At 38.9% G+C, this 25,148-nt stretch overlaps 1 protein-coding gene across 6 annotated transcripts in view; it reads left to right on the top strand.

Annotated features, from left to right (window-relative positions):
- The first annotated feature begins 321 nt into the window (after positions 1-321).
- PPP1R12B (protein phosphatase 1 regulatory subunit 12B) overlaps positions 322-25,148 on the top strand; it is a 181,290-nt gene continuing 156,463 nt past the window's right edge. For 3 of the 6 annotated variants that reach the window (XM_037496652.2, XM_037496649.2, XM_037496659.2), the window contains exon 1: positions 322-765. In XM_037496652.2, the coding sequence (XP_037352549.1) occupies positions 475-765 (291 nt within the window). In that variant the 5' untranslated portion in view covers positions 322-474. The remainder of the gene's footprint in view (positions 766-25,148) is intronic. The other 3 variants (XM_037496650.2, XM_054690476.1, XM_037496653.2) reach the window with 1 other exon arrangement.

Genomic DNA, 25,148 nt, shown 5'->3' with positions numbered 1-25,148 from the left:
CCACTTCAAAGGACTGATCTGATGACCAGGCAGCCAAGACTAGTTGGTAGTCATAACAAGAATAAACTACGACTCCCAACATACCCAAAGAAGCTGACCCCAGCCCGGGAAACAGTTCCAGCTTTAGGGCAAAGGTGACCCCGCCGAGTCCTGCGGCGAAGTGGGGAGCAGCCTGTCCACGCCTCGTTTCTGATGCATCCAGGGATTTGTAGTTCCCTCAAGGCCAGGGTTTGGCCTCAGGGCAGGCTAGTTACTACAAGTCCCGTGATGACCCGAGGCGCGGGCAGCGCCTGCGCGTGGAAGCCGGGTGAGCGTGCGGGCGGTGCTAGTGGCGGGAGGAATAAAGATGGCGGTGCGGGGGTCTCCGCCTTCTGCTCCCGGGTGAACCGCTCTGAGGGAGGCGGCAGTGGCAACCCGAGCAGCAACGGCAATCTAGTGGTGGTAGTTTCAGCGGCGACTACTGAGGCCGGAGCAATGGCGGAACTGGAGCACTTGGGCGGGAAGCGCGCGGAGTCGGCGCGAATGCGGCGGGCTGAGCAGCTTCGGCGCTGGCGGGGCTCGCTGACAGAACAGGAGCCCGCGGAGCGACGAGGCGCGGGGCGGCAATCGCAGACGCGTCGCGGGAGCCCTAGGGTCCGCTTTGAAGACGGGGCTGTCTTCTTGGCCGCTTGCTCTAGCGGGGACACTGACGAGGTGAAAAAGCTTCTGTCAAGAGGTGCCGACATCGACACGGTCAACGTGGACGGATTGACAGCCCTGCACCAGGTAACTCCTTTCTCTGTCTTAGGCGTCCAGTTTCTATAGATCAGCCTGTGACCCTTGCGAACCGCCCCACGGAGAGTGTTAGTGTCAGTGCCAACCCTCCTGCATGGAGCCGGGTTCCTTGGGGCTAGTCGGTTTCACTCTCGGCCAGCTTCCTCGGCTCATCAAGTGTTTTTCCAACCCCAGGGTCTCTACCTGAAGCAATAGTGTCACCCCGCTGCCTGGTCAGTGTTTGTATTTCCCTCCACCTACTTGGGTTGTCATGGTTACCAGTGATTTGGTCCCTGATGTTGTTTCTATAGATTAGTCACCTTCACTTCTGTCTGGTTGGTGTGCCTATACATCGTGTCACTCATAAGCATAGTCAATGTCATTTGTCTGATCCCTTTCAGAAAATTCAGTTTTCTATTTGTATGACCCTGTTAGAGAATGTCTTAGATCTCTGAAAGAATATATCCCTATGTTGGGTTAGGTCAAGCAAATCTTCTGAAACCACACCTCTTGCTTTGCTGATTTGTAATGATTCCAAAAGAGTTTGTGTCTCCAACAGACTATAGCTCCTAGAACACCCCTGACCTCATTGCTATGGGTGTCTTATATACTTCTCAGCAGTATTACCTCCTTAAGTGCTTCCTATGGAGACCCAACCTACTGAATTACTTACGCTTGTTTGATACTTATGGAATAGCTTTTCTCCCCACTGTTGCCTAAAGTCCTCTTATAGAAACCACATGTCCTATATATAGTATATTACCCGGCTTGTGAATAACCTGCAGTTCTGTGCTCTGTAATAACGCTTTTACTTCTCTCACCTTATGCAACCATATTCTGAATATACCGACTGTCATAGCTATCTGCATCCTCCCTCCCCAAATGGAACTTCATCAGTTATTTTGGTAAGCCAAGAACTGGACACCCACTCTTAATTTTTCTGATTTTTCTTCTTCTGCCGTCTGTGCAAAGTGAGTGTGTTGGCATGAGAATCCATTTCTAAATAATAATTGAATTTTATGTCAAACCACTTTCCTGAATATATTAGCCAGTAGCTTAAAATGATTCCTCACCATGATTGCAATCCTTCTCTTTAAGATGGAAGAAATTTCTCCTTTTCATTTTGTTTGTATCCATTTTTTTTTTCTGTTTATAACACTGTCCCTCGTAAGGTAGCAGTCTACATTTTTAAAGTGCTTTGTAGTTTAAAATTTATATTTTTAACTGATGTGTTTTAACCTTGTGTGAATCTCAGCAGAGATCTTCTGAAGTAGTTGTGGCAGGTAGTAGGATATTGTTGTTTCCATTTTACAGGTGAGGAATCTGAAGCTCAGAAAATTACTTGTTCAATATTAAAAAGGAGAGAAGTTGCCCTAGGCCTGGCCCTTTTCATATTTCAATTCCAGAGCTTTATATCCCACCTAATATGGCATTGAATATAAAAACAAGATAGTGCTAAGAGGATCACTCAGTCATTCTTTTTATTATTTCATTTTTTTCATTCATTATTTTAAATTTTTGAACTCTTTCAGAAGTCGAGTTCTTATTTTAAACAAATGTATTTGGGATGGGAAGGAGATTGGGGCAGATCGTAGAAGAAACCATTCATGGGTCATAGAGGCTAGAGACATAGAATCCAGCTTTCTTGGCCATGTGTTCTTTATTGAATCTTTATTCTATTAAATAAGAGTTTTCTTAGTGTAACTCAATAGTCCTGTTTCTTTTAAAGTGACTCTGCTGGCTGAGTGTGGTCTTTACAATATGAATTTTAATAGTAGCTTGAGAATAAATTTACTTTGAGGTTACTCATGGTACACATCTCCTTCCCAAACCTGCTAATAACCACTTTTCTGATCTCTTCTCCTGAGATTGACCTCCCTGGTACTTTTTCGTCTCTCTTTACCACCACCCCAAATTATAAAGTGCAGCTTCCCTCAGTTAATATGCTCAGTAATTTCTTGAAATAGCAGAGGAAGGAAATGACAACTATGGATTTAAAAAAAAAAACATGCAAATGCAATGTAGGTATTCCTCCCTATTCACAGGGCTAACAATGAGTTGGATTGAATAGGTGTACTCAGTCTTGGACAAATTCAGCTAAAGATTAAGCTGCTTAAAGGTATGAAGTCAAAACAGCCTTCTGTTGAGAAACCATCTCTTTGTTTGAATCAAGACAAGAGGCCTTTATTGGCTCAGGAACTCTTTTACAAGTCATCTAACTTTTGCAGAGTTAACAGTATGTTTCTCCAGGGTCTGAAGGACTCTTAAGGTACATAGAATATTATTTTTGAAATGTGGAACTGAGTAGCCAGTCTACTTTATGACTGATTCTTTTTCTGTGAAATGGAGACTGGTACAAATATCTGTGTTATTTAGTTCAACTGTCCATCTGTTATACAAGCATCTTATGAATTGTCAGGATCATTGTCCTTTCTTATGTTTTGGCCATTGCCTCATGGCCAACTAAAGATATCATTTCGGCATGTTGGAAGAAACCCCCAGATGATATGGGGGACAATTCTTCTCTTCCCACAAGTTCATAGATGATTTGCACTTCAGGTTGTGGTGCCTTGATGCCACTTTTGACTTAAAGACCTTTCTTTCTTGGCAGCCTTTGCTTAGACCACGAGGTGCTTGAGTCAAAGATAACAAACTCAGGGGGCCTATTAATAATTCTTGAAATAGACTGGGATAAGAAGGATCTCAAAGGTTAGACCCGCACTGATAAAAGCCTTGGAGACTGATGCACACTAAATTTGAGTGAATAAGATTTGTTGTGTATGCACTTAATATTCTAGAATCTTCAGTAAAAAAGATGTTAATCTGATTATGTAACCCCTGAAATCACTTGTTTGCTCACAAAGTATCTCCCATTTCATTTATGTACACACTGTATGGCATGCTGGGTAGGTTAATAATTCTGTATGGTCTGGTACTTTACATTTCTTTATTTACTTGTTTTGCAAGTTTGATTATTAGTACCTATCTTGGTATTCTTACATTTTGATCATGAGTGCTTTAGGTCTAAATGTAGATTCTTAAAACTGAATTGAACTTTTCTAAGAGGCAAGAGCTTGCATTGGGAAAGGAAATTTTCTGGGACTCAGTGTGACTGTCCACTTATTCCTTCAAAATATATTGTATCTGTGCTGGGTGTGGTGGAGGACTATCAGTCTGCATAGATCTTGTCTCTCATGAAGTCTAATAAGTCCTCATTTGGACAATTCATAGGAGCCTAGAGTGATTCTCTACTACTTGACTGAAGCCCATGCTAGTTTTGTAATAGTCTCAGTATTCGAGTTTTGACTGTCACAGTTATTCCCAGACCGGAATTCAACTCAGTATATCCTCTGTCATTCTAGATATGCTTCAATCTCTAGCCTCAGGGAGATTAAGACTATTTCCCTGGAAGAAAGGTAGAAATAGGAAGTCATGAGGGAAAGTGGAAAGGTGGAGCAATTTATATTTAGGGTGGACAGACGACTAAGACAATAATATGTTCATTTCAAAGATGTGCTTAGAAGTCCTTGTAAGTGGAGGGACAAAAGAAAGCAGTCGAGGATGACAGAGCACTGTGGGCAGAGAAATTGGAATGAGTGTGATGTGTAGGCAGAGACACTGGGGAGTCCTAGCAGATATGTTTGGAGGATTAGGAATGGGGATGACATCCTAGAGGGCTTTGAATATCAAACGTCAGACCAAGAAGACTTGATGATGTCCTTCGGTAGAGGACCTTTGTGGGTTTGGGCAGGGGAATTAACCCAACCAAAACAGTATTTTAGAATACTTCTTTTGAATACAGAATTTGAATTTGGAATGCAGAATTTGATTGGATTTTAGAATGAATGGAAGGACAGAGAGGAAAGAACTAGCCTAGAAACTGGAAATAAGGGGAGGGGTGGAAGGATACTATGTTTCACGCCTGTGAGTCTGAAAGGTTTGTGTTACTCAGATAGAAGTAGGATTCAGTCCAATATTAGGCTGAGGTGCTCTGAAGCTATCCCAGTAGCAATATCCTCTAGGCTTCTATGTGATTTAAGGTTAGTCACCTCCCTTTCTAGGATCCAGTTTTCTCATTTAAAATGAGAGACTTCAACACTAGTACAAAGATGAGAGTTGAAGCAATGAGTGTGGAAGAGGAGGGGGGAAATATAAAAGAGAAGAGGAAAAAACACAGTTTGGTGGTAGGCAGAGAATGCAGAAATTCAAGTTAGAATATGGGAGTATGTTGTAGCCTGAATGCCCCCTCACAGATGTATGTCCACTTCCTATCAATAATTTCCAGAACCTGTGAATATGTTACCTTACATGGTAAAAGGGACCTTGCAGGTGTGATTAATATAGGATTTTGAGGTGGAAAAAGTAATCCCACATTGTATGAGGGAGGCAGTAGATGTGATGACAGAAGCAAGAGATTGGGGTGCTCCTAGGAAGAGGCCAGACCCAAGGAATATCAGCAACCCTAGAAGCTGAAAAAGTCTCCTTTCAGACCCTTTAGAAGGAACCAGCCCTGCTGACAACTTGATTTTAGCTCAGTGAGACTGATTTCATACTTCTGACCTCCAGATTTGGGAGATAATAAATGTATTATTTTCAGTCATTGAGTTTGTGGGCATTTATTACAGCAGCAATAAGAAACTAAATAGAGAGGAGAACCAAGAAACACAATGTAAAGAGTTTCAAGAAATATTTGATCAATAGTGCAAAATAAAATTGAGGACAAGGCTTTAAAATAACTGTTGGATTTGGTCAACCTTGGAAAGAGATGTTTTGGAGAGAGCTATTTTTTGTTTGTTTTTAAAGATTTATTTATCCAAGAGCTGGGGTACAGGCCAGAGGCGCTGAGGGTGAGAGGATTCACCAGAGACAGAGCGGGGAACAGAACAGGCAGATGGACCAAAGCACCGCTGAGGGAAGCAGCAGACGAGACAGGAGAGATCTGCTGTGCCATGTGGGTATCTCCCTGGCTGGCCCGGAATCGAACAGGAGCTACAGGCTGCAGACAGCTTCACAGCACTGCACTCAACCTGCTGAGCCAACACGGAGGCCCAGTAGAGAGCTGTTTTTAAGGAATTTTGTGGAAACTACATAGAATTTGTTTGCCATTAAGGAGAACAAGTTAGTCTTTATGTTAACTTCTGGGAAAAAATAGATCTATATCAATATGATTATAACTATAAATTAGGGTCCAAAATATCATGAAGACTCCTAAAGTTCTGGTTTCTGGCCAGCTCAAATGGTTTCATTATTTATGAGTTAAGATATTAAAATCCTGACACTGGGCCTCCCTGGTGGCACGAGGGGTTAAGAGGCAACCTATGAAGCTATCCGCAGCCACTCCGGCACTAGTTTGAGCCCCAGCCAGCCAGGGAGCTACCCACGTGGCACAGCAGACCTCTCCTGTCTTGCCCACTGCTCCCCTTAGCAGTGTATTTCAGTCAATCTGCCTGTTCTGTTCCCCACTCTGTCTCTGGTGAATCCTCTTGCCCCCCGCCCCCACATCTCTGGCCTGTACCCCAGTTCTTGTATGCATAAATAAATAAATCTTAAAAAAAAAAATCCTGATACTAAGGACAGAATGCCATATGCTTATTATTGAAAGGCTAGTTAACTAGTTTAGATTATTTTATTTCTCAGTCTGTTTTGGCCCATTTCACAAACTTAGCACTATCATTGGAAGGCGGCTTTGGGAGAACACTGACAGTTTCCTCTGCCTTTTACTCTTTCACTTCATTTATTGACATTACTCTCTAGTTGAGTTTGTGCTGCTTGTGACTTGTTAGTTAGCAATTGATACATTTTAGAAACTAAATAGAACTTGAGAATGCTCTAGAATAGCTGCTTCCTGTTACCATTTATAATAGGAAACTGGCTACATAGTGATTTTCTGTTCTAGCTTCAGGCTCTTGGAGGTTAGACAGGATGGAGGGAGTATTGTATTAATCAGTAATTGTGACTTTCATCTATATTTATGGAGGGAAATGATCATATTTATACCTTTCTACCTACAGATGGTGAAAGATGGAAGTTTGGGACCTTTAATAAATCATAGTAATGATAAATCCAGATTAAAGATCTTGATGGGGAATTTTATATAGAGCAAGGGATTGAAAGCTCAGTTGGTTTGCTAATTGAAACTTGTTCAATTTGTAGGAATTTTCGCCCCTTTATTTGGCCTTGAATGTTTGAGGGTTGGTTTTTTTTTTTCTGTGTTTGTAGTATAATTTTAAAAATTACTTCTTAAATCTTAAAGTTTAGATTGCAAGCAATTTGAGTAAATTTGGGAGGCTTGAAGTTTTATCAGGCATAGAGAGTTTATATTTGTTCATGACGCAATTTCATTGAAAAACTTGTTAGAGGGAAAGAATGTCCTGAGCAATGGGTTGCCCTGTAACAAACTGAAGTCTTAATTCTCAATATTAAAAGTTGATCTGGGGGGCCTCCCCTGGTGGCGCAGCGGTTGAGCGCTGGGCTGCAAGGCTGCCCGCAGGCTCTGCAGCGCCGGTTCTGCAGCGCCGGTTCGTTCCCCGGCTGCTGGTGAGGGTCCCACCAAAAAAAAAAAAAAAAAAAAAATTGATCTGGGGCCTCCCCTGAGGTGCAGCGGGTTGAGCACAGCTCTGTGAAGCTGTCCGCAGCCTCTGCAGTGCCAGTTCGGTTCCCAGCTGGCCAGGGAGAAACCCATATGGAGCAGCAGACCTCTCCTGCCTCACCCACTGCCTCGCCTGCTGCTCCCCTCAGCAGTGTGTTTCGTTAGTCTGTCTGTTCTGTTCCCCACTCTGTCTCTGGTGAATTCTCTCACCCTCTCGTGCCTCTGGCCTGTACCCCAGTTCTTGTATAAATAAATAAATCTTTTTTTAAAAGTTCATCTGTTGTTTCTAATGAATTAACTACATTGTAGTGATGGAATGGATTTATGTAAGAATTTAGAAATGGGGCCTCCCCGGTGGCGCAGCAGTTGAGCACTTGGTTGCGAAGCTGCCCGCAGCCTCTACAGCGCTGGTTCGATCCCCGGCCTCCAGGCGAGGGTCTCACATGGTGTGCAGACCTCTCCTGCCGCCCGCTGCTCCCCTCAGCAGTGTGCTTCAGTCCTTCTGCCTGCTCTGCTCCCCGCTCTGGCTCTGGTGAATTCTCTCACCCTCCCGTGCTTCTGACTGTACCCAGTGCTTGTATAAATAAATAAAAAATAAATCTTTAAAAAAAAAAAGAATTTAGAAATGATTCCATACTTAGTAACCTAACTATTATAATATTGTGACAATCTTTTGTAATCATATTCTAATATAATTTTTGGGAAATATTTTACACTGCCGTGCTCTGAATGCCCTTGATATATTTATCATAAAACCTGACTTTTGCATATAAATTAACATGCATTTCTAAAAGATAGGACTTAAAAATAATCACAATTTGAAAAATCACATCTAAAACTTGACTACTCATTCATAAAATATTCAACAGTGTTTAAATTTTCCTGATAGTTCATGGATTTTTTACACTTTTTTTTTTTCAAAATTAGGGTTCAAATAAGGTCTGCATTGATTCACATGTATTTTAAGACACTATTGATATGTAGTTTCCTTCTCATTTTTTTCTGCATCCTGTTGAAAAATTGAAATATTTATACTATAGAGTTTCCCACAATCAGGAGTTTGCCAACTGCATGCTTATAGTGTTAATATGTTCCTTTCTGTCCTGTATTTATTATAAACTAGAAATCAGATCTAGATTTTTCATCTGATTCAGATTTGAATTTTTTGGCAAGTGTACATCATAGGTAGTTATGTACATTTCCATCAGGAGGCTCATAATATCTAATTTTCTCTCTCATTGTGGTTTAGTGGCCATTGATGATGGCCTATTGGAGTTTTGAAGTTTCAAGCTACTCTTGACTAATTTATTCTATTAGTAAGTTAACTCTTCTCATTGGGATGCCAGTGATCAGTTCTAAAAATGTAAATTGTGAACATTATGAATAAAATGGTTTAAATAAAGGTGTAGTATATTGACTGCTGTAGGGCATGGTGCCCAGCACATTTAAATTAGAACCCAAGTGTGTAAGTATTTGTCAGTGATGATGACAATGGAGAAAACTTTCTTAATGAACTTTTCATATCTTTCCCATTAACTGAAGCCTTAACTGAAGTTCCTTTATTGTGAAATATCATTCAAAGTTCCAGTTCAGTAATGTGATTCCAAGCCCTCCTCAAGACCACCGCTGGTCTTTGAGCTTCATTATAAAAGAGGGAGATACTCACACGGCTCAACAGACCTCTCCTGCCGTGCCTGCTGCTCCCTCAGCAGTGTATTTCGTCAGTCTGCCTGTTCTGTTCCCCACTCTGGCTCTGGTGAATTCTCTCACCCTCCTGCGCTTCTGACTGTACCCAGTGCTTATATAAATAAATAAATAAATCTTTAAAAAAATAAATAAAGTGCCCAGGCAGATTCTGTTTGGGTTCTTCAGCTGCAGCTTCAGTGCTTTATAATCCTGCCTCTTGTATTGATTTTCCTCTCCATGTTTAGATGTTCCCCTTTGACAGTAAATAGCATGAAAATTGAGGTCAGAAGAATGACTCATCTCATTATAAATCACTAGGGGTAATAGAAAATGGTTTTGAAACATAACCAAGCTGCACTTTATGGGTTCAGAATCATTTCACCTGTTGGCGAGCTCTCCCAGCACAAGGACCTATCCATTCATACCTCACCAACTGCCATACTGGAGGAGAATTTGACCTCTAGAGCTCTAAGTGTTTAGGAGATATTTAAAACCAGCAGCATATTCATGATTGGTATCAGTTTGCAGGTGAGAGTGGAGGCTGCTTGGCTTTAGCTCTTTATGCCCTATACCCAGTCCATGACAGGATCACCAAGGCTCAAGGGTTTTTAAGGGAAATAACTTTGAAATAAAATGAGTTTTACCCTTATATATAAATTATTGTTAAGAAGGCTATTCCATTTTTTTTTCTAGAATCTTCATTTTTTTTTAATATCAAGAGAATATAAATTTCCTGTTCTATCCATATATACTTTTATGGCTTGGATTTTTATAAATTAGAATGATCCTTTATTAATTTCTTTTGGCCTTATATTTATGACTTCCTAGATGCCAGATTGTGTAGTAGATGCTGATATACAGTGATGTCACAGTCCCTGCCCTTAGGAATTCTGCAGCTATTGGGAAACTCATAGTTTTAAAGCTATAATCTGGTCCATATTCCTCCATTTAATGTTGTACACATTTCCTATTATTTTATTCATAGTAGAAGTGGAAGAAGGACATTGATCATTATCTGCAGTTTGGCCTCTGTATATTTTTAAGTAATGAAGTCTTTGTCATTAGCCTTCTTAATCCAGCCCTTAGCTGCCTTTAATCTAATAAGCATGCCCTCCCTTTAATTTCATTTAAAATCAATTTCCAAATCATCAATCATTTTGCTTTCTCTCCTGTGGATTTCTAAGCTCTCCAGCTCTCATTGGGCTCATTGGTGTAGTGATAAGAGTCAGTATATCTTCAGCTCTAGGGACTACCACCCTAGTAAAAGACTATTTCAGGGTGGTTTAAAAATAGAGCTGCAAGGCTGGTCATATATATTCAAGTTGTTATAGGATTATCAAGTTCCAGGAAGTTACAGCAAAAAGAATCTTGGGTGAGAACATCTGATCTACCTCTGTCATTTTGCAATTGAGAAATCTGAGATGTAGAGAGAAATTGAAAGCATACCATAGACATGAAACAGACATGAAATAATTAATTATTAAAAAAAGATCAAATTTCTGATTGATATTGTTTCCTATCTATGAAATGTGGTAATTTGCAAAATAACTGATAAAAGCAAAATATTTTGTGAATTCTTTTGAAGAAATTTTAAGTAACAATGTTACCTTGTTGCCATATTTCTCTTTCAAAAACTTCAATATAATAGAAACATCATGGGATAATTACTCACATTCCAAGAAAATTAAGAGTTCTTTCAAATATTGGTTTTCATGTTTTATTTATTCAGTTCTATATTTACTGCAAAATAGCAAAATAACATTAAAGCAAATTTATATAAAAGAAAAAATAATGCATTCATACAAATATCATCCATTTTGACACATCACCCAAAATCACCCATCAGCTATTTTTATTTTTCTTTGTTCCTCCCCAGGTCATGTTAATTTTTTTTTTTTTTTTTTTTGTGGGACCCTTGCCTGCGGCTGGGGTATGAACCGGCGCTGCAGAGGCTGCGGGCAGCCTCGCAGCCCAGCGCTCAACCACTGCACCACCAGGGGAGGCCCTACCATCTTAATTTTTTATGTTAATTTTCAAAAGTACTTTAACACAGTAGATATCACCATGTGCCATAATTATAATTAGTGCTGCTTGCTGAGTGCTACTATGTACCAAGTATTGCATTATGCCTTTTGTTTTTTTGAAATTATCTTTACAACTCCACCAAGTAGGTGATATTATTCCATTTAATAATGAGGAAGTAGAAATAGAGATGGCAATTTTCCATAACCTAGATTTCAGAGGTCATTCTGGTATTTGAACCCAAGTCTGTCTGACTCTAGCTTTCTGTCTCGGTTTTCTACCAAGGTTATGCTGCTTTTTTGAAATCCTTTCTCTCCTCTACATGTAGACCTGCAATTGACTTTTTTTTTAAAGATTTATTTATTTATACAAGAACCGGGGTACAGGCCAGATGTGCGGGAGGGTGAAAGGATTCACCAGAGACAGAGCAGGGAACAGAACAGGCAGACTGACAAAATACACTGCTGAGGGGAGCAGCGGGCCAGACAGGAGAGGTCTGCTGCACCATGTGGGTTTCTCCCTGGCCAGTCAGGATCAAACCCGGCACTGTAGAGGCTGCGGACAGCTTCACAGAGCTGCGTTCAACCGCCTATGCTACCAGGGAGGCCCCTGCAATAGACTTTTAAAAGAACTTTAGATACATACAGCTTTGTAGGGGAGGCTTATTATTTCCCTGATTTTTATATCATTTTGTGTCTAAGAGTTTTCTTAAGTTTTGGTTTCATATTTGATTTATTCCTCTCTATATTTACTGTGAACAGCATACTGTGTCTACTCAGTGTGGAATAATGCTGAGAGCATTGTTTTCCTCTCTCTTTCATATCATGGCATCTACAGAAAATGACATTATAGTCATGTGTCACTTAATGACATTTCCATCAACCATGGATCACATATCCGACAGTGTTCCCCATGGGCCAGTGACATACAAACCAGGTGTGTAGGTAGGCTGTACTATCTAAGTTTGTGTGGCACAGTGACCAGATCACCTTAATGATGCATTTCTCAGAATGTATCTCCGTCAGGTGACACACACCTATATTTGTATATATATAGCACTCTTGGTAAACTGAAGATTTGGGAGTTTGGTATAAAAATTCATAAAATTTTTGTAACATATCATAATAAGAAAATCTAGTAAAATCAGATTTGACTGTTACCTTTAAAATCTATTACTAAATAGACCAAGAAATAACAATCAAGAAATTTGCAAAATATGTTTTTATTTAGGAAAGTCTAATAATGCCAGAGGTATCGATGATGATGATGTTGGTGACCATGACAGACTCACACGTCTTCTAGTTAGAAGTATTATGGGAAAATTAGAGCAAACTAGATGGAAACCCAATGTGTCTTATGTGTGTGTAAAACATAGAACTGATGTTAAGCAATGTAGATAGACTGAAATGAAATTATAGATTAAAATAATTCATTAGAAAGATCAGAGAAAGAGCTGTCCTGTGGAGGCACTATAGCATGCTCTATAGCGTGGTGTTCTATGTTCCAAAATTATAATACTAAATTTAGGAAATTAATAGACACAGCCACACTAATTAACCATGACTTTACTAGTTCTAAACTTCTGATGGGTTGGTAAACATTTTAATAGCAATATAAAATTTCATTTAAAAGATCTTAACCCATTTGTGACACAATCTATGATTGGGAAAGATCATAAAATACTTTAGTTTAAACATATTAATATTAAGTACTCAGTAAATACTGGCTATTGTTATGTTGAGGAGTTTACCACATGTATAAGATCTTTAGCTATGAAATCAGACAAATCTGGGTTCTAATCCTGGCTTTGTTGCTTACATAAGATTTTTGTAACCTACCTGAGTACAGTGCCTGATTCATAGTAGGCACTTAGGTGATTATCTGTTAGTCCTAAAATGAAGACCAAAGTCTTTAATGAGGCCTTATTGTGACTCACCAGGCATTGTATTATCTGACCCCTTCACTATAATCTTATTCCCCCTCTTACCTCTCTGAATTTGTTGTTCCTTGTTCTTTCCACTCTAGCCACATTGCCTTCCTCCTTTTTTCTCAAAAACTTCCATTAATTATGGAAAGCAGGGCCTCCCTGGTGGTGCAGGGAATTAAGACGCAGCACTGTGAAGCTGTCTGCAGCCACTGTAGCTTGAGTTCGATCTCCGGCCAGGGAGGTGACCCACATGGTGCAGCAGACATCTCCTATCTCGCCCACTGTTCCCCTCAGCAGTGTATTTTGGTCAGTCTGCCTGTTGTGTTCCCCACCTTTGTCTCTGGTGAGTCCTCTCACCCCCGACACTTCTGGCCTGTACCCCACTTCTTTTATGCATAAATAAATAAATCTTTAAAAAAATATGGAAAGCAATCCAGATTTACCCTAAGAAATTAAAAATGGAAAAACAGTGTGACCCCTCAATCCCACTTTTAGGCATCTATCCAAAGAATATGAAACCATCAACTTATAAAGAAATGTTAATGGTGTGAGCAGCATTATTACAGTCACTAGGACATGGAAGCAGCCTAAATGTCCATCAGCAGACAAGTGAATGGAGATGTGGTATGTGTACACTATGGTATAGTCTTCAGCCCTAAGGAAAGGTGAAGTGCAGCCAATTTGCAACAAATTGCAGAGAATTATATCCAGTAAAGCAAGTCAGAGTGATAAAAACAACTACTTCACATTTACATAGCAGAGGATCCTATAAGGTAAAATACTTATTAGTGGAAATGAATAACTACCCTTAGGGCTCTGAGGTAAAGAGGCAGGGAATATAAAGGATGGTGTTGGGGAAAAAAAATAAAATTCCTTTTCCAAAGATATCTTAGCAATCTAAATAAAACTTGAATGATTATGGGGAAATTTTAAAAATAAATTTAGTATTTAATTTTTTAAATTAACTTATTTTCTTACATTATTATTTTTGTACAGTATTTGATTTTTCCACTCATTTATAGTCCCCATAAATCTCCCACCACCATATCCCCTATGAACCGCCACCATAGTCCCTTGTACCCTTCCCTCCCCTATTTTGACCCATCTCCCTTCTCCTCCCCTGCTGTGTGCATCAGATCTCTAGTTTGCCTGCAAAAACTCAATGTTTCTCTCCCATTTTTTTGACCCAAAAGACACAAAAACATTAATTCATGTGGGAAAATTAAAAAAAAATAAATTCATGGAGAGCAAGAAAGAAATCAGAAGGGGTAGTGTTAGAAACACTTGCTTCTCGTCATATGAAAGTGGAGAAAGTCTATAGATTTTTTCTAATTTGTTACTATAGAAATAAAAGCTTAAGAATGAGTTTTTAGAATGTAAGGCTAGTTTCAAAAAAAAACATAAACATCTAAAATGTAATAGTAGGCCAAAGCTCTGTAATGATTATTTTGAAATAGACATATCACTATGAACCCAAGATTTTTATTTTAACATGTTCCCTGCCTTTTTCCACGGAATGGGCATAGAAGCAAACATACTCCTATAGCAAAGAGACAAACCTTCAGTTGTTCCTGCTGAAGAGCCTTGCCTAGAACGCTGTTCCATCTGATAGCCACATGGCTCACATTTTCACTTTCTACAGGTCTTTACTCAAAGGCACCATGCAGTGAAGCTCTCCCTGGCCAGCATATCTACAAATTTCAAAGGAACTTTCCTTACTTTCTCATTTTTACTTTGTTTTCAGTGACTTCTGTTGATTAATTTAAGGAATTTCTGTCTAGTTTGCTAAGGTTAAAAAAAAAATCCTATTGCAAAATACAGAGAAAAGTGCATAAAACATAAATGTACAAATTAATGGCTTTTTATAAAGCAAAGACTTAAGTCAAAAAATAAAAAGATTATTTGCTAACAGTTTTAAGATCAGAATGGATAGTCACTTTGTTATATTTTTGATGTTAAAATCATCAATTTTAACATTAATTTAACATTATTAGTTAATAACCCTGGGAATTTTAAAAGCATTCTTGGAGTGACATCACACATATCATGCTTTAACAGTGCCAGTTATCAAATTATAGTCTTAACTGAGGTACTGAGAATGTTGTTTTTAACATTTCCAGGAAGATACGTTTTTCTGCTGAGTTTTAAAACTGAAAATTCATCTGCATTTTCTTTATCTGCCCTTGGATGACTCACAGGTACCTTACTCTCAACATATTTCATACAAACTGCTTTATTTCTTGTGTTTCCCATCTCAGTAAATGACACCTCCCTCTATCTAGTTATGCCAGAAACGTAGGTAACATCTGTGACTCCTTATTTTTCTTGATTCACTTATTCAACAGCATTTGTCTAGCCTTTATTAGCACTGAGGGAGCAAAACATGCATGAGACTCTCATGAGCTATTGTTACTGAATCCTGTGGGTTCCATCTCCTCAGTGTTTCTCAGATCTGTCTACTTTCATATGTTCTCTCTGCTACCACTTTAGTCCAAGTCATTGTTGTTCACTTGGTTCGCAGAAGTTGTCTGCTGAATGTTTTCCTTGCTCTGTTCTTGCCTCCTCCAGCCATTTTCTATACATCAGACAAGGAGATCTAGACATTTTATGCTTTCCATAAAATCCTCTGATAGTTGTCAATGCCTGTTCTCCTGTCTCATCATTCCCAACTTTGAATCCTTTACTTCATTGAGTTTCTTTCATTTCTTCAATCATATGTTCTCTTGCCTCCAGGTTAGTACATTTCCTTCCCTGTCATCCCCAACTCTTATTGTTTATTTTCTTTGCCAACCCATCTTCCAGGTCTCATCCTGTAAGGAACCTCCCATTCTATGTTTTTTCCTTGTTAGATGCTTCTCCTGTTTTCTCTTGGTCTTTCATATTGTAGCTGTACATGGTACATAGTCTTACAGTTTCTCATTTAAGTCTTTAACATTTAAGCCTTCTATCTAGACTTTAACCTCTGGGAGGGTAAGGATTGTGCCTAACTTATTCACCATTATGTTAACTACATTTACCACAATGTCTATTACATTTTAGACACTGGGAATATTTGTTCAATGAATGCCTAGTTAGTGGAAAGGGGTGCTGGCAAGGGAGTAGCACTGAGTTATCCCTGCCAATAATTCAGTGAGAATACTTAGAACTGTAATTTGGGTTCATATTTCAAACCTATTAATTTCTTTGTTTCAAAGTATATGATTTTTTCTTGTAATTCATTCTCATTTTATTTTATTTTATTTTATTTTTTATTTATTTATTTATTCATTCATTTATTCATTTATTTAATTGTACAAACACTGGGTACAGTCAGAAGCGCGGGAGGGCGAGAGAATTCACCAGAGCCAGAGCGGGGAGCAGAGCAGGCAGAAAGACCGAAGTACACTGCTGAGGGGAGCAGCGGGCGGCAGGAGAGGTCTGCGCGCCATGTGGGACCCTCCTCCGGTGGCCGGGGAGCAGCCGGGGATCGAACCGGCGCTGCAGAGGCTGCGGGCAGCTTCGCAACCCAGCGCTCAACCGCTGCGCCACCGGGGAGGCCCTTATTTTATTTTTTAATGATTTATTTATTTATACAAGGACTGGGGTACAGGTCAGAGGTGTGGGAGGGTGAGAGAATTCACCAGAGACAGAGCAGGGAGCAGAACAGGCAGACGGACCAAAGACACTGCTGAGGGGAGCAGTGGGCGAGGCAGGAGAGGTCTGGGCCATGTGGGTTTCTCCCTAGCCGGCCGGGAATCAAACCCGCACTGCAGAGGCTGCGGACAGCTTCACAGCACAGTGCTCAACCCACTGTACCACTGGGGAGGTCCCATTCTCATTTTAGATAATTTTTATTAATCAGACTTTGGTTGGTAAGAACTTATAGGGAATTGGGGTTGAACATTATGTTCTATGTGCTTTAAAGAGAACAAGCGAACAAGGAGAGCATAAACCAAGATTTTGGATGCTAAAAATATTGTAGAATTTAAAGCCTTGATGTTCAAACAGTGTGTTAATGTGAGGAGTGCAAGTGTTAGGATATATACCTATAATGTAGAGAGTTTTTGCAAAGTTCGGCAATTTGCTGTATCATAGGACCAGACCAGAGTACATCAGGGCTGTTTTCTTCAACCTGGTACTTTTTCTGCTTTTGAATGCTGGGAGACTGGGGTTCAGCAACAGTGAAGTGGTACTTTGTATGTGCACTGCACTGTGGTTACAATCTCTGTAGGATTAAAAATAAATGTAAACGATGCAGTCTTTTCCCTCAAGAACGTAAACACTATTTGGTAAGACCAGACATAGTACATGAAAAAAAAAAAAAAAAAAAGCTTGGTCTTTAAGGCAGGGTAATTTTGGAATGAATAGACTGAATAGTTAGTGTGGCTGTCTAGGAAGGTCACTACATACGGTTTCCAAGGTAACAAACTGTGCACCTGAAACCTATATAGTGTTGGAAACCAAAACTCAAAAGTAAAAAGTCACCATTCTCCCTAAGTGCCATGCCTTGTTGTTCTACCTGATTGTTTTCCTTTTGGACAATTTCAGAATATTTTGTGTACTTGATCTCTTTTATAATTAAAACTCGTGTCCCTTGGGCTTTGAAGTATTGCTTTTTTCCCAGATCCTCCTCTTACCTCCTGATTTCCTCTTCTGTACTTTCTTCACTTTCCCTATTGTACTGCCCACTTTCCCCCAGACTTCGACCTTAGCTTTCTCTTCTCTATCATTTCCTTGCCCACTGCTGTGGCCTCACCTGTTGCTTATGTACCACTGATGTCCTGATCTGTCCACTGCTGACCTCTGCAGACTTGATCCTTTTTTCATCTTAGTCATAAATCTGTTGCTCTTCCTCCTGTCTTTTTTTTCTTGGAGAAAATCATCATTAGCTACTCAGTCATCTAAAACACTGGTTCCCAGTGTCACTCCATCTTGCCCAGCTTGATGAAAATGATCACTGAGCACATATTATAGAGACTGCTGAATCTCTGCTCCAAAGAACCTGATTCAGTAGCTGTGGGACAGGGCCTAGGAACCACTTACGCTGACGTTCACCTGTATTTGGGAATCACTGATGAAAACAGATTTGTTCCCTTCCTCCCTACAGTCTACTGACACTTCTCTTTCAAGTCTCTGGACTCTGTCTTCTTGTTTCTATCCATATTGTTAGGATCCTTGTTCAAACTGTCATCTTTCATGTGAACTATTAGGCACATATTTTTTAATGCTTGTTGGATAAATGAATGCATCATTGCCATAGTCTTCTGTAAGTCTTTCTTTTTCTAATTTTGCAGATTTACAGTTCATTTTTAATAGTCCCTTAAGAATTATTTTTAATGTCTCTGGTTTATAATTGTTTGTTTTTGTTTTGTTTTGTTGCATTTTGTATTGTTATTATTTTTTTCCCCTGATGTCTTATTTGGTTCCCCTATATTCCTTCTCTAAGTGAAACCATCTGATATTTTCCTTTTTCCTTTTGACTTATTTCACCGAGCATAATTCCTTCTAGCTCCATCCATGTTGCTGCAAATGGCATGAGTTTATCTTTTTTGATTATTGAATAGTATTCCATTGTGTATATATACCACATCTTCTTGATCCAGTCATCTATTTTATGTTAGAGAATTTTTTATTGTAAATATTTCTGGTTGTAAATGTGATATAAAACCATCATTTTTAACAAAAAAAGAATTATTTTTAATATACCAATCTAATGTAATTTTTCTTAAAAAAATAACCTATCAATGGTTGCCAAATCTATTACACATCAGAATATTCATTAAAATATAGATGCTTGGACCCTACTTCTGAAAATTCCAACTTAGTACCGCTGGAGTAAAGTCCAGGAATCTCTGTTTTTACCATGAATGGGTTATTCTGATGCAGTTTTGCATTTTGGAAGCTTTGACATACAGAGTGAGAGTGCTAATGCCTTACATGGTATCTAAAATGCTTTCAAACCACTCCTCAACTACATTTATGTTCCTTGCGTTTCCTGAGTACTCTTCATGAGCTTTTGCTGCGCTCTTCTCTTCACCTGAACCGTCCCTTCAGCCCTTCTGTACGTGGTAAAATTGTCCTAAGCCCTCAAGGCTCAGTTCAGATGTCACTTCCTCTGTGAAGTCTGCCCTGTCAGAATGCATTCATCCTTCCTTCTTGTTTTTCATAACATCTTGTTCTTGCTGCTAGTTTAACAGCTGTATGTGATAGTGTCTTTACAAATTTATCTTTGACTATCTCATGCTGATGGCAGGAAGCATGAATCCACCATCGTTTTCTTCTTTGTGTTCAGCACAGTGCTTGAATGAATGAATCAATGTTCAGTAAAGGTCTAAAGAAGATAAACTCTGTGTGTCAGGAAAAGCAGAAGACCAAGGCCTGACCCTTGGGGAGTTTACATATATAGGAATGGGAATAGGAAGCGCGATCACAAGGGGAAAAACTAGTTAGTATATCATGGAAGCTAAGGAAGAAGAAACTTTGTTTAATTGTTCATGCGTCCATATATCTACCTTAAAGAGTGTATGTTTGTTGAGCTTTTACTATGTATCAGGCATTGTTCTAGGTAACTGGGAATATCATGTTGCAGAGACCTTGGAAGTGTCTAAAATGGAAAAACAGAAAAATCATACTCTTAAAAGAGTTGATTTTATCTCTGATGAGGTTTAGAATTGAGGTTTTATCCTACTCTATACTAGTTAGTTATCTCCATCTCTTAGAGGAAAGAAGGCCCATACTTAACTATCACCAACCTGTGAATATCTGGTTACTATAGGGACTCAGGTCTATTATTTTTCATCGTTCCTAAGAATGTGAAGTCCGGTTAGCTATAGGTTAGATTAAGTTAGACTCCAGTTTTCCAAACTGCATTTTTCAAAAAGAACATGATGAGTCGGACCTTCTCAACTATTTGGGATTACAATTTAACAATTATCTATTAACAACTTAATAGATTGCTGAGAAATTACATGAAGTCAGAGGGATAACTGTCAGGAAGCTTTAATCTGAGAAGTCGTATTTCTTTTTTCTAATCGGATAATTAGGAAAGAAAGGGAATCATGTAAGAAAAGTAAAACAGGCCTGAGATTAACATCGCATCTCGGTTCTCTGAATGCATTTGCCAGAAACTGTCCATTACCTCTCTGTGGGGCCTAACTTGTAAGAGCAACTTGATGAAATACCTTCTTCATTCCCAGACCCAGTAGTCATATGCTTTGAGAACTCTGACTACAGCGTGATTAGAAATGTTGACTGGCTGTTACACTTTCATGATTCATTGTTGGACAAAGGTGACAAGTTCTATGTTTGCCCTATGATGTCTGCTTGTGCTGGTAATACGTCCAGAAAATTCCTATTTTACATCTATTTAGTCTCATCTTAAGACAATTTATCCCTGAAAGTGCCAGAAGTGATTTATCCCCTACATTATGGCTTTCTCAGATCTTATTTATTACTAATAAAATAAAAGATGTTACATTTTAAATACTGGTGGGGTGTAGTGGAGCAATTTATTCCTGGACTCCAAGTCAGCCTCCAAATGCACATTTTTAATTATTCTAAATTTGTTCAATTACCAAACATTCAAGATTTGCAAACCTTTCAAGGTTTGCAGAACTTTGCTCCACAGGCTTTCAATTCTTTTAATTTTTAAAATAAGAAGAAGAAAAGGAACTCTTCTGCACTGTTGGTGGGAGTGCAAACTGGTCCAACCACTGTGGAGAGCTGTGTGGAGATTTCTGGACCTACTAAACATAGAGCTTCCATATGATCCAGCAATTCCACTCCTAGGTATTTACCCAAAGGACACAGAAACATCAATTCCAAAGAACACCTGCACCCCTATGTTTATAGCAGCACTGTTTACAATAGCTAAGCTTTGGAAACAACCCAAATGCCCAAAAATAGATGACTGGATCAAGAAGATGTGGTACATATATACCATGGAATATTACTCAGCATTCAAAAAAGATAAACACATGCAATTTGCAGCAACATGGATGGCACTGGAAGGGATCATGCTCAGCGAAATAAGCCAAAAAGAAAAAGAAAAATACCGGATGGTCTCACTCATAGCAGGAATCTAGAAAACTTAAATAAGGGACCAGGAAAACGAATAACTATAAGAAAGTGAAAATCAAAATCAACAAAAAAACTATGAACCAGAGACACTTTTAAGGGGGCGGGGGTGGGAGGGGAGAGATTGGGGTCAGAATGGGGGGGCTGCAATTGTATGGGGAATATAAAAATAAAATTTATTATTAAAAAAAAAATAAAATAAGATTTATTTATGCATACAGGCCAGAGGTGTGTGGGGGTGGATGTGAGAGGATTCACCAGAGATAGAGTGGGGAGCAGAACAGGTGGATTGACTGATATACACTGCTGAGGGGAGCAGCAGGCGAGACAGGAGATGCCTACTGCGCCACGTGGGTCAGCTCCCTGGCCAGGGATCGAACTCCTGCTCTGAAGCCCATAGCTTCATAGTGCTGAGACTTAACACCTTGCACCACCAGGGAGGCCCTCAATTCTTTTTAAACAAGTCATGCTGGGGCAGGTAGAAAACTTGGGAGATGAAGTCATGTCATTATTTACCTAGTGTTTTCAGTTGTCCCAGTGGAGAAACTTATCAAATGGTCTTGATAGAACTTGTGCATAAAGAAGAAAATGTGTTTCATATAATTCCTATGAGCATGATTTGAACTTTGCATTATTATGTTGTTTCTATGTTCTTGGGTGAGTGGATATTCAAGCCCTAAACCCACCTTCTCCCCTGACAGCTGAGTGCTGAAGCTTTATGCCCTCAACCCTTGCTATTCTTTGGTTCTGTCCTTTCTGGGCCTCTCTTCACAGTGTCAGTAGAGGCCCTGCCTCCCCTTTGGTCCCTGATTAATTCCAAGGCTTTCCCTGATTAATTCCAAACTTTTGCTTTGAAGTTAAGTGAATACCTTTGAAGACCTCTTCTCCAAAGAAATAATTATGATTTCAAGCTATACTACAAAGTTATGTTAGTCAAAACAGTATAGTATTGGTATAAAAACAGAAACATAGAAATAGAACAGAATAAAATCTTGTCATTTGTCACAACATGAATGTACCTTGAGGGCATTATGCTAAGTGAAATAAATCATTTAGTCAGACAAAGACAAACACTATATTATTTCACTGGTAAGTGGAATCTAAAAAAATAAATAAGCAAGTAAAACAAAACCAAGCTCATAGATACTGAGAACATATTGGTGGTTACCAGAGTGGAACTTGGGGGTGTAGGGGAATAGATGAAATAGGTGAAGGTGATCAAAATTCCAGTTATAAATAAGTCATGGGGCTATTGTATATAGCATGGGGTTCAGATACAGTCATTTTGTATTACAAATTTGAAAAACTGTTAAGGCTGGATGAAAGTAGACCTTGTATTTCATAAACAAATGTGAAATCATTGATTTGTATAACTGAAACTAATATAATGTTATGTATCAGTTATACTTCAGTTAAAAAGGAAGACTATTAGCAATACATTTAAATATGTCTTTATAATTTTACTTCATATGAATATATCCCTAAATAATTTATAATGTTGTTTTTACATGTTTTTTAAAGTTAAATAATGACATCATCATCTACATACCTTTTTGCTATATGCTTCTTAAATTTTAATACTGTATTTGTAAGATCTACCTATGTTGATGCATGTAACACTGGTTCATTCTCACATTGATACATGTAATATTAATTTATTCATCTTCACATTGTCATGTGGTAGTCCAGTATATTTTATTGTAAAATTTATCTTTTCTTGTTGATGGGCAGTATAAATTGTTTTCAGATTGATGTTTGTTTTGCTATTAAAACTTAATGTTGAAATGCAAGTCAAAACCACAGAGATGTTATTTCACATCCATTAGGAAGGCTGTAATAAAAGTGATGGACAATAACAAGTATTGGTGAGGATATAGAGAACTTGGAGCCCTATAAATTGCTGGTGGGAATGTAAAATGATACAACCACTTTGGGAAATAGTCTGTTAGTTCCTTTATAGCAGTAGGATGACTAGAATAAAAAAGTCAGGTAATGACAAGTACTGGTGAGGTTATGGGGTTAATCCCTCAAACAATTAAGCATAGAATTACCATATGACCCAGGTACGTACTGGGTATATACTACTCCAAAATAAATGAAAATATATGTTCACATTAAAACTTGAACATGAATATTTATAGCAGCATTATTTCTAATGACCAAAAGGTGGAAACAACTAAAATGTCCATCACCTTATGAATAGGAGATTATTTGACATTAAAAGGAAATGAAGTACTGATACTTGATATAACTTGGATGAACCTTGAAAACATCTGAGGTGAAAGAAGTCAGTTACAAAGTCACATAATATGTAATTCCATTCATATGAAAATCCAGAATAGAGACGTCTATGGAGACAGAAAGTAGATTAATAGTTATTTAGGGCTGGGGAGAGGGAAGGTAAGGAGGTAGGGGTGATAGCTAAAAGCCAGGTAATTTCTTTCTGAGGTGATGAAAATCTTCTAAAATTTTGGTGACAGTTTCACTTACCTGCGACTGTACAAACACACACACATGCATGCACACATACACACAGAAAAATAAGAGTAACATTGAATTATATACTTTAAATAGGTGAATTATAGGGGCCTCCCTGGTGGCGCAGGTGGTTGAACACAGTGCTGTGAAGCTGTCTGCAGCCTCTGCAGTGTGGGTTTGATCCCGACCGGCCAGGGAGCAACCCACATGGCGCGGCCGACCTCGCCTGTCTCGCCCACTGCTCCCCTTAGCAGTGTATTTCATCAGTCTGCCTGCTCTGTTCCCCACTCTGTCTCTGGTGAATCCTCTCACCCTCCCACACATCTGGCCTGTGTCTTGTGTAAATAAAATAAATCTTTAATCCAGTCATCTATTTTTGGGCATTTGGGCTGTTTCCAAAACTTAGCTATTGTAAATAGTGCTGCTATAAACATAGGGGTGCAGGTGTTCTTTGGAATTGATGTTTCTGTGTCCTTTGGGTAAATACCTAGGAGTGGAATTGCTGGATCATATGGAAGCTCTATGTTTAGTAGGTCCAGAAATCTCCACACAGCTCTCCATAGTGGCTGGACCAGTTTGCACTCCCACCAACAGTGCAGGAGAGTTCCTTGTTCTCCACACCCTCGCCAACATTTGTTGTTGCTAGTTTTTTTAATATGTGCCATTCTCACTGGTGTAAGATGGTATCTCATGGTAGTTTTGATTTGCATTTCCCTGATTACAAGTGATGTTGAACATTTTTTCATATGCCTGTTGGCCATTTGCATTTCCTCTTCAGAGAAGTTTCTTTTTAGCTCTTCTGCCCATTTTTTGACTGGGTTATTTTCTTTGTTGTTGTTGAGTCTCATCAGCTCTTTGCAGATTTTTGTGATCAGTCCTTTATCATTAGTGTTGTGTGCAAAAATGTTCTCCCAGTTGGTGGGGTTTCTCTTTGTTTTTGTTATTGTCTCTTTTGCTGTGCAGAAGCTCTTTAATTTGATGTAGTCCCAGCTGTTTATCTTTGCCTTCACTATCACTGCTTTGGGTGATGTGTCTGTAAAGATGTTTTTGATGTGAATATCACGTAGTGTTTCCCCTATATTTCCTTCTATGTATTTTATGGTTTCAGGTCTTATGTCTAGTTCTTTAATCCATTTTGAGTTGATTTTTGTGTATGGTGTGAAGTAGTGGTCAAGCTTCATTCTTTTGCATGTAGCGACCCAGTTTTCCCAGCACCATTTATTGAACAAACTTTCTTTGCTCCAATGTATAGTCTTTGCTCCTTTGTCATAGATTAGTTGACCATAAAGATGTGATACATATATACCATGGAATATTACTCAGCATTCAAAAAAGATAAACACATGCAATTTGCAGCAACATGGATGGAGCTGGAAGGGATCATGCTCAGCGAAATAAGCCAGAAAGAAAAAGAAAAATATCGGATGGTCTCACTCATAGCAGGAATCTAGAAAACTTAAATAAGGGACCAGGAAAATGAATAACTATAAGAAAGTGAAAATCAAAATCAACAAAAAACTATGGACCAGAGACACTTTTGGGGGGTGGGGGGTGGGAGGGTAGGGATTGGGGTCAGAATGGGGGGGTTGCAATTGTATGGGGAATATAAAAATAAAATTTATTATTTAAAAAAAATAA

This window comes from Talpa occidentalis, unplaced genomic scaffold, assembly GCF_014898055.3.
Source record: "Talpa occidentalis isolate TD23 unplaced genomic scaffold, MPIMG_talOcc4v2.1 talOcc4.8, whole genome shotgun sequence".
NCBI classification, from domain to species: Eukaryota; Metazoa; Chordata; class Mammalia; order Eulipotyphla; family Talpidae; genus Talpa; species Talpa occidentalis.
This window is presented reverse-complemented; position numbering and strand designations above follow the sequence as displayed.